General features: G+C 44.8%; 1 protein-coding gene across 1 annotated transcript in view; it reads left to right on the top strand.

Annotated features, from left to right (window-relative positions):
* Positions 1 to 7430: 7430 nt before the first annotated feature.
* Positions 7431 to 10495, top strand: part of LOC104957125 (SPRY domain-containing SOCS box protein 4-like) — a 14122-nt gene continuing 11057 nt past the window's right edge. The window contains exons 1-2 of the mRNA XM_010784738.1: positions 7431 to 8321; positions 8565 to 8571. Coding sequence (XP_010783040.1) covers positions 7613 to 8321; positions 8565 to 8571 — 716 coding nt within the window. The 5' untranslated portion in view covers positions 7431 to 7612. The remainder of the gene's footprint in view (positions 8322 to 8564; positions 8572 to 10495) is intronic.

A 10495-nucleotide genomic window follows, 5' to 3' on the forward strand; every position in this document is an offset into this window, starting at 1 on the left:
AGGAAGGTGTAGACTAGAAGTAGTTGCTCCTACATCCTAATAATGCAGAGGAATCATTTCAAAGTGTGCGCGCGTAGACGTTTGAGGTTGTAAAAGTTCCATGTCATGCGCTTTCCGTTCAGTTATACCCGTTCCCTTGTTGTGTTATGTAGCTTATTATTTTTTTTTTCAACGCCTCGTTGGGGATTTTTCTTTTTCCATTGTTTTCTTCTTATAGTGTAAGTACAGTGACGTATTGGGATATAGTAACGTAACGTCTCCGCGGATTGGTCCATTTGCTCGGGCTGGGTTCAGGCTGGGCTTCGCTGTGTCGCATAAATGTACCCGCAGCAAGCCAGCTCACACTGTCCGCTCCAGCAGCGAGCCCCGCAACGTCCCGCCCACACGGCACCAAGACCCGACGCAGCATTCTCATCTGTTTGTCATTACTGGTGTCATTTTCTGGTTGCTAACAAACGCCATTGTAACACATAATTACTGATGTTCCGCTGTAACGGTGGTGGATTCATCAGAACAGAGTGGGCGAGCTGACCAATCAGAGCACAGTGGGCTCATAGGGAGGGGGAGGGGGGAGGAGCTCCAACAAGCCGTTTAGGACAGAGAGTGAATACACATACTATACAGAGATGCTGTAAGAGAAACCAATGTGAGTTTGGAAAATTGAACAATATAAATCAATTTTAGTAGACCTCAACAATGGAATTATGATCAGTAGAAATGGCCATGACATGGGACCTTTAAAGATGATTCCATTGGAGATCCTCCATTTCCTTTAGGTTCTTGGTTTGTCTGTCAAAGTAACGGTGAGGGCTCTGAGACGTGAGAGACTGACCCAGTAACATGCAGCCTGTCTGAGCGAGGATTCATTAAAACTCAGACGTTTGACAGATTAGTTGGAGTAACCAGCACTGGTTTTGTCCATAGTACCATTTACTGAAGTGTCAGCCTGACACATTAATTGGAGACTTTAAGATCTCAACTAGAAACAATACTCAGTTTCAACTGCAGAACTTGAGTTCATTATTCTGGACACAATGGTGGACCCTGTAGGTTTAAGCGTCTTACACACCAAACTGACACCAAAGAACACGTCCCGACGGAACGTCGCCTCACGTCTCTGCGTCTTGGCCATGTGTCGCACTGGAACACACCGCAAAGACTTCAGCCGACGACGCCAAGAAGCACGTAGGAACTGCGCATGGAGGGGAGGCATATAACTCTCCTTACCAGCAGGCGGCAGTAGTGGTGTATTCACATTAAAAGAGGCAACAACCGGAAGACCAGACTGCGTGGATAACCGAGAGAAGAATAACAAACTGCGTGATATAACACAAACAACAAATAGCGTGTGCGTTCCATTTTCACTCTACAGACCAGAAGCTTATGGGCTTTCCCGGAACCTGTGTCGAGAGCTGAGTTAAATGAAAATCTCAGATTTGCCTTTGTTTGGGTCCGTCACTTCCGTTTCGCGCTCTCATCGGCACTAATTCGCTAAGCTGAACAAGCCAATCAGGAGGATTTAATTTGCCTTGGCCTCCCGATTCAACATGTCGATCGGCGGGCGGAAGGTGGTCGCGCACAGCAAAAAGAGCGACGGTGCAGTACACACACAATCTGAGTAGGGCGACACGACGCTCATCGCGACGCCCGACATCTATGACCAGCGAAAATCGGCTCGGTGGTGTAAGAGCTTAACCTCTTAAAGCTCCTTACACACCGAGCGATTTCCGGCGTCCATAGATGTCGGGGCCGTCGATGAGCGTGCGTGTCGCCCTACTCAGATTGGTGTGTACTGCACCGTCGCGTCTTTTTGGCTGTGCGACACCTTCCGCCGCCGATTTCGACATGTTGAAATCGCGGGAGGCCAAAGAGCAAATAAATCACTCTGATTGCGTCGGTCAGCTTAAGCGAATTAGTGCATGAGAAGTAAGCGAAACGGCAGGTGAGGGACCGCAACAAAGGCCAAATCTAGAGATTTCATTTAACTCTCCAGCGTCTCGACACAGGTTCGGGAAAGGCCCATAAGCTGTTCTGGGCTGTAGAGTGAAAGATGGAACGCACACGCTTATTTGTTGTTGTTTATATCACGCAGTTTGTTATTCTTCTCTCGGTTTATCACCGCAGTCTGTCTTCCGGTGTTGCCTCTTTTTAATGGTGAATACACACTACTGCCGCCTGCTGGTAAGGAGAGTGTATTAGCACTCACTCAGATGCGCAGTCCTCCTACTGCCTCTTGGCCGTCGCTGAAGTCTTTGCGGTGTGTTCCAGTGCGACACATGGCCAAGACGCAGAGACGTGAGGCGACGTTCCGTCGGGACGTGTTCTTTGGTGTCAGTTTGGTGTGTAAGACGCTTAAACCTACAGGGTCCACCATTGTGTCCAGAATAATGAACTCAAGTTCTGCAGTTGAAACTGAGTATTGTTTCTAGTTGAGATCTTAAAGTCTCCAATTAATGTGTCAGGCTGACACTTCAGTAAATGGTACTATGGACAAAACCAGTGCTGGTTACTCCAACTAATCTGTCAAACGTCTGAGTTTTAATGAATCCTCGCTCAGACAGGCTGCATGTTACTGGGTCAGTCTCTCACGTCTCAGAGCCCTCACCGTTACTTTGACAGACAAACCAAGAACCTAAAGGAAATGGAGGATCTCCAATGGAATCATCTTTAAAGGTCCCATGTCATGGCCATTTCTACTGATCATAATTCCATTGTTGAGGTCTACTAAAATTGATTTATATTGTTCAATTTTCCAAACTCACATTGGTTTCTCTTACAGCATCTCTGTATAGTATGTGTATTCACTCTCTGTCCTAAACGGCTTGTTGGAGCTCCTGCCCCCCTCCCCCTCCCTATGAGCCCACTGTGCTCTGATTGGTCAGCTCGCCCACTCTGTTCTGATGAATCCACCACCGTTACAGCGGAACATCAGTAATTATGTGTTACAATGGCGTTTGTTAGCAACCAGAAAATGACACCAGTAATGACAAACAGATGAGAATGCTGCGTCGGGTCTTGGTGCCGTGTGGGCGGGACGTTGCGGGGCTCGCTGCTGGAGCGGACAGTGTGAGCTGGCTTGCTGCGGGTACATTTATGCGACACAGCGAAGCCCAGCCTGAACCCAGCCCGAGCAAATGGACCAATCCGCGGAGACGTTACGTTACTATATCCCAATACGTCACTGTACTTACACTATAAGAAGAAAACAATGGAAAAAGAAAAATCCCCAACGAGGCGTTGAAAAAAAAAATAATAAGCTACATAACACACAAGGGGACGGGTAATAACCGGAAAAGCATGACATGGGACCTTTAAAACCTCAAACGTCTACGCGGCACACTTTGAAATGTATCCTCTGCATTTAGTAGTAGGAGCAACTACTTCTAGTCTACACTTCCTAAACTTCCTACTACACTTACCTAACCAAGCACCTACGGATTGACATACTGAATCTTCAAAAGTGTTATTTCTATTAACCAGTCAGAGCTTGGTAGGTGAAAGAATGGAGACTTACTCTACAACCTGAATACCTGCAGGCAACCACTGAAAACAAACTGCTTCGTCAACCAGCCTATGGTTGGATGAATCGTATTACACGTTTTTTTGAGGATGATCAGCAGCTGCCTCTCCTCTTCGTCCATTCATCCAGCTGCTGGCGGTTCAGAAATAGACCAGAAGATAAAGACATAATAGAAGCTCTTTAGCAGCACTCGTTAATGAGAGCTGAGATGACGCGGGTTATTTTTTCCAACCAAACACCACGGTGTCTTATTTCTGTAATGAAGCAAGGTTGCCCTTCAGTCAGAGAGGAGGCAGTAATCGATGAAGTGATTTCTAGACTGGCTCTGAGCAAAGTGCTGGAGGAAGTACTCAGATCACTTACTAAGGTAAAATAAGTGGATCTGAAATTTTAACAGCATCAGTCTTAGTCCATGCACATCAGATAATAAGTCACACTAACAGTGACACTCGTAAAGGATCTTCATTCTTTGGCTTCCATCAGGACACCATAGGGAACATATCAGGAGTGGCACATCACTTTGAATCATATTACAAACCAAGTCTGAGAGTCAGAGGTATGCAGCCAAGCTGAAGAACTCCTCACACTCCCAAGAAGCGTCAGAGAGAAAATCTAATTAGCAGTTAAACATTTTCTCCCGACGTAACCAACATAAGAAAACATTTTTTTAAACACAAAGTACTCTAAACTGACCCAGCCAAAAAAGCAAAGCCAAACAAAAAACAAGCTTCTCACCTAGGCTAGAGCCTAGGTGAGAAGNAGTTAAACATTTTCTCCCGACGTAACCAACATAAGAAAACATTTTTTTAAACACAAAGTACTCTAAACTGACCCAGCCAAAAAAGCAAAGCCAAACAAGGCTAGAGCCTAGGTGAGAAGCTTGTCTTTTGTTTACCCTTGTCTCTTGTTTACCCTTTACCCTTGTCTTTTGTTTAGCCTTCTCCTGTCAAAACAGGAGAAAACCGGGAATATTGAGTAATCAAACAAAAATGGCTTCTCGCTCCTACTACTGCTAGTTTAAGAAGTAAATAATTACAATAATACAGAGGTTCCTTTCTTAAATAATTCCCAAAAAACATATTTGCCACACAGGCCCATATAGTAACTTGCCAAAAGGCCTACGGCAGTGGTTCTCAACTGGTGGGTCGGACCCAAAAGTGGGTCGCGGACCCGTTTCGAGTGGGTCGCAGATGTGTGAGTGAAGAAAAAAAAAAAAAAAAAAAAATATTTTTTAAAAAAAATTTGTTTTGGAAAAAGGTCAAACTTTTATTTTGAAGGCCCGATTTTCTAACGCTTTGCAAGCAGTAGGCGTTGGACTGGAAGTACCGGAGACCATAAATGGTTTCTCGATAAATAGTCTTTGCTGATATTTTTTCGAGTCTTCTGGCCAATCAGAATCAAGATTGTTAACGGAAGTCCCCACGGAGAATAGCTTTGCGGTAGAACTATTCTTTATACATCCATGGGTACAACATCAGATAAATATGAACACATAATGAAATATGACCCCCGGTTTGATGATTGACAGGTCACAGAACAAAGGGGGCTATCCACCCTTACCCACAATTTAAAGTAATTCACACAGACTCTCTCCTCTTTACTCTNNNATTCTCTCCGGTATTGTCCTCCTGTGCCTCGCTCATGTTTTACCGGTGTTTTGATGGTCTGCAAACTAGCGGGGCGGGGCCTGCTGTGATCTGATCAAGAATGATTGTGATTGGTGGTTTGCTGTGCATGCAGAGCCTGCATGTCACTCACTCAAGTACCCCTGACATGAGAGCCACGCAAGTTTTCTTTTTGTAGCAAGCAGCAAAAATAATTGTAACATGACGTGTTTGAGTTAATGTACCTACTTAATATCGCACGTCCCTGCGATGTGCATATCGCGGTTATCGCCATGACACGATATATCGTTCAGCCCTACTTTATAGTATCACTTACATCTGAAAGTGGTGTGAATGAAGGGGAAAAAAGGGGGAAAGTTAATAAATACTGATGAATAAAAAGTTAACGATGTTTTTTTTTCTGCCTTTTTAACTTCAAAGTTGAAATTAGTAGTTTATTTTTTGTCCTTTCATCCATTCCAGTGTATTAACAGTACAAACCTGCATCTCTGTGTGTGATTAAACCCTCCCCCCATGGGTCACTACCAGTTAATGTTCTGTACTTTCCCTGGAAGAGTCATGTGGAGAACGTTCCTGAGAAACTATAGGGGAGTGAGGAAAACATTGGAGTGCATATAGAGAGAGTAAAGTCTGTCCAGCACAGCTTCTCTCCACTCGGTTGTGTTCGGAAACATTTGAAGTAGATTAGAGCTTTATATTGACTTGTTGTGGAAGCTTTAGCGAGTACATATCACATTTTCTCTTAGAAAAACAAGAATTGCAACACTTTGCTTTGTGAAGAAGGGATTGGCTGAGAGGGGGTACTGTACAGCATGACTGTTTTCTGAGGACGTCAGCAGCAAGTTTGCACAAATCCTCCCTATGGCTGGTTTCATATTTAATTATTGGAGAGTTGCTCAGGGAATTTTACTTTAAAGGCACTAAATCCTTAGATGCTATGCTTTTGGGGGGCTTTCCCACTCCTGTAGTGTTTATATCGGTTTGTGTGCATGTAAATGGTCTGCAGGGGAACATGTTAACAACACAGCTAGTCCTAGTTGGTATGTCTCATTTCATATTGTGTTAAAGGGGACCTATCATGCAAAATGCACTTTTTGATGTCTATACATAAATATGTGTCCCCGGTGTGTCGGGGAACTCACGCAGCGTCAGAAAATAAAACCCTCTCTCTTTTCCTCCGTAGCCAAATCTCTAAAAACGGGGGAACAACGGAGCTGATCCAGATTTGCGTCCGATATGACGTAATATCTGAAATGTGGACCCACGGCCCTATCAGAAACGTTGCTATCAGAAACAATGCCCGACTGTTTTGGACGTAATATGGTCTTTGTTTACATTAGCATCGCTAACACTTATTTTCCACCATCATTTGCAAATAAATTCTTTAAAAATCAGACAATGTGATTTTCTGGATATTTTCTTCTCATTTTGTCTCTCATAGTTGAGGTATACCTAGGATGAAAACTACAGGCCTCATCTTTTTTAGTTGGAGAACTTGCACAATTGGTGGCTGACTAAGTACTTTTTTGCCCCGCTATATATGCGTAAAAATAGCATAATAGGAGACCTTTGTGCTGTAAAATGCAAAACCACTATTCTAGCCTCCAGCTCAAAGTGTGGAAATAACTGAAAGTATTAGAAAAAGTTCCCATTCCCACACATGGAACAACTGAAATATGTGCTTGTCCACACGTCAGACTGGTAACTGAAAATAGGAAATAATGCTAGAGGTTCATCCTTAATTTCTCCTCCCCTGTCACCCCCCCTCTCCTCTCTGCAGCTCTGGCTGTCGGCCAGCACTTGTAATGCTGTCTCTGTGTTGGATGCGCATACATAAGTCTTTTGTATATCAAGTTTTATGAGCACAGTAGGGCTGCAGCTAACGAATATTTTCATTGCCAAGTGTTTGTTCTATGCGATGGAATAATCAGTCCATAAAACATCTGAAAAACCACTTTCCCAGAGTCCAAGGTGACTTTTTCAAACGTGTTGTTTTGACCAACTTAAATGTCATCATCAAATGTTTATTTGTTTAGCTACATTGCTTCAGTTCTGTATACAACAGACCTTCGTGGTATAGGTATAGCCTTTCGTAATACAAGACAAACTGCTAAAAATAATCATTTGTCTGACTCATATTTTCTAACAATCATATTTATAATACTGTAAACATTGGGATTTGTTTTCCCTTTCTGCTTTTTGTTGTTGTTGTTGTTGTTGTTCTACTTCTTATAATAATCACTAAACAAGAGATACTTAATGTTTTCAATGTGTGTGTGTTTCAGGAGTGTGTTTCCCCCTCGCTAAAGACGGCGTGTTTTCCTAAAGCACCTTTCCACCCCGGACCCTCCGTGTTACCACTGCACCTATGAGGTAACGTCAGGAACCAAAACCCCCTCCCCATTACCACCCTCAATCCACCCCCCGTCCCCCTCTCCCCCGTCCCTCAAACCCCCTCCTCCCAGCCATGGGACAGAAGATCTCTGGCAGTATAAAGTCAGTGGATGTTCGCGGGGAGCCCTCATATCGCCCGGTACGTCGAGAACTTCGGGGTCCGGACTTCTGTCGGCCCCCGCGACTCGACTTACTTCTCGACATGCCGCCGGCCAGCCTGGAAACGCAACTCCATCACTCCTGGAATCCGGACGACCGGTCGCTCAACGTCTTCGTGAAGGAGGACGACAAGCTGACGTTTCACCGGCACCCCGTGGCTCAGAGCACAGACTGTATCCGGGGGAAAGTGGGTTACACTCGGGGGCTTCACGTTTGGAGGATCCACTGGCCGTGCAGACAGAGAGGGACGCACGCGGTTGTGGGCGTGGCCTCCGCTGAAGCGTCGTTACACTCGGTGGGCTACACGGCGCTGGTGGGAGCGGACTCTGAGTCCTGGGGCTGGGACCTGGGCAGAAACAGACTCTACCACGACGGGAAGAACCGCCCCGCTTCCACGCCAGTGCCGACGTACCCGTGCTTCCTGGAGCCCGACGAGTCCTTCGTGCTTCCCGACTCGCTGATGGTGATACTGGATATGGACGAGGGAACGCTGAGCTTCATGGTGGACGGACAGTATCTGGGAGTAGCGTTCAGAGGACTTAAAGGAAAGAGACTGTATCCCATCGTCAGCGCGGTGTGGGGGCACTGTGAAGTTACGACTCGCTACGTCAACGGACTAGATCGTAAGTTGAAATACACACACACTGACACTCACACACACACGGACACACCCACACACTGACACACACAGACACTCACACGGACACACACACACACACTGACACACACGGACACACCCACACACTGACACGTACACACACAGGTTATTGACAGTATATATGTCAAGCCTTCACAGTTTTTGTATTTCTGCAGATATTTTTCTTCCATTTTCACTTCATAAAACTTTTTTTGGGTTCTCATGGCAGTTGAAAGGTATGCTGAATTAAGTTTTCAGTTTTATGTAGAACTTATTTGACATCCACACACACACACACACACACACACACACACACGGTTATTGACAGTGTATGACTCAAGCTTTAGGGATTTTGTATTAGTGCAGATCATTTTCTTCCATTTTCACTTTCTTAAAATGTTTGGATTCACATGGCAGTTTAAAGCTAGGCAGAATTAAGCTTTCAGTTTCATGTATAATAACTGAGGTAACTTATTTTACCACACACACACACGCGCGCGCGCGCGGATATGTTTCTTCCATTTTCACTTAAACTTTTTGGTTTCACATTGCAGTTTAAAGGTAGGCAGAATAAACTGCATTCAGGTTTCAGTTTTATGTATAACTGTAATAACTTATCTTACATCAAATCCCTATATATGCATCCTATAAACGAAGTATGAAGTGTATATTTGTGTCACTGCACAGATGTGTAGATGTGGAAGGTAGTTTTCACAATGCAAAGAGGTTTTTTTTTATGTATAAACCTCCACATATGCTTATATTTAGATTGTCTCATCAAATATGTAAAGGCCCAAGGCGATATTTGTTCTACATCAAAGTCCAGTCACAAACCCAGTGTAGGACCAGAGGGGAGATTCAGGAAACACGATTCTAGGAAAGTCTTCGGTTATGAGCAGTTACTGGTCATGTGTCTGGATTTATGGCAAATGTGTTTTAGATACTGCTGTGTCACTCTGTCAGCCTACACTAAACTCTTTACCCTCTCGAGGAATCATACAATCTGAACCAAAGCTTACCTCGTTAATGTGTGAAATACGGGGAGAACCGGTGTGGCTAATTTCTAAATACTAATACCTGATTTTGGCTCTCTAGACATGTTCAGGATTTAGAGTGTAATGCAAGACTGAACAGGCTTTACTTGCAAATGTGTCACATCAGAGAGGATGGATGAGCAGCGCACATTTCTGTATGCACTGATCTAAAAACAGCCTGCAGTGAAAGGGACTGAGGCTTTGTTTACCAACAGGAAGCAGCTTACATATCATCTGTGCGTACTATTTCTACTCTGCAGCTTTCGAGCACTCTCATGTCCTCAGACTTCCTCGAACTTTCACTGAAACCTTGAATTAATGGGAATATCTGTTTCACCACAGCCCAGAAGTGTAAGTGTGTGTGTGTGTGTGTGTGTGGTGTGTGGTGTGTGTTGTGTGTGGTTGTGTGTGTGGTGGTGTGTGTGTGTGGTGTGTGTTGTGTGTGTGTGTGTGTGGTGTTGGTGGTCGTTGTGTGTGTGGTGGTTGTGTGTGTGTGTGGTGTGTGTGTGTGGTGTGTGTGTGTGTGTGGTGTGTGTGTGTGTGTGTGTGTGTGTGTTGTGTGTGTGTGTGTGTGTTGTGTGTGTGTGTGGTGTGTGAACCCTCTGTAAATGTCACTGCTCACAGATAGACCGAGTCAATCTCCATTAAGTCTTCCCTCCAGATGTGAACGCTCCCAGTCTCCCTCTCGCTCCAGCCTTACTGTTCACAAAGAGGCCAAAGTGGGGGTTGGGGGCGGCCGCCGAATCGTGCACAGAACAACCATGGTTCCCCCATGGCCGCGAGCCATGTGTGTCAGTGTGTGTTGTCATCTGTGTGGTGTCAGTAGAGTGGGATCCTGACAGATGTCCCAGTGTGCTGCCGAAAGCTCAGCGTCGCGCTCCCGAAGTGGGAAAACCATTGTGCTAGAGGTTACATATCTGTACGCAGGCTAGTGCAGCAATGATTAGAATTGGGGGCTGCCAGCGATTTGAAAACACAATTGTATTTCAACTGTATTGCCAAATGATCAGATGGCTTATTTGTAGTCATGTATTAGCATCATCATTTTGAACAAGGAAGCTGCAGCAAACAAATATGTATTAAAGTCGTAGAATAATCATTTGTATCGCTGGGATATCTCTGCAGT

The sequence above is a fragment of the Notothenia coriiceps genome, unplaced genomic scaffold (genome assembly GCF_000735185.1).
Source record: "Notothenia coriiceps isolate Sejong01 unplaced genomic scaffold, NC01 NC01_scaffold00026424, whole genome shotgun sequence".
Lineage (NCBI taxonomy): Eukaryota > Metazoa > Chordata > Actinopteri > Perciformes > Nototheniidae > Notothenia > Notothenia coriiceps.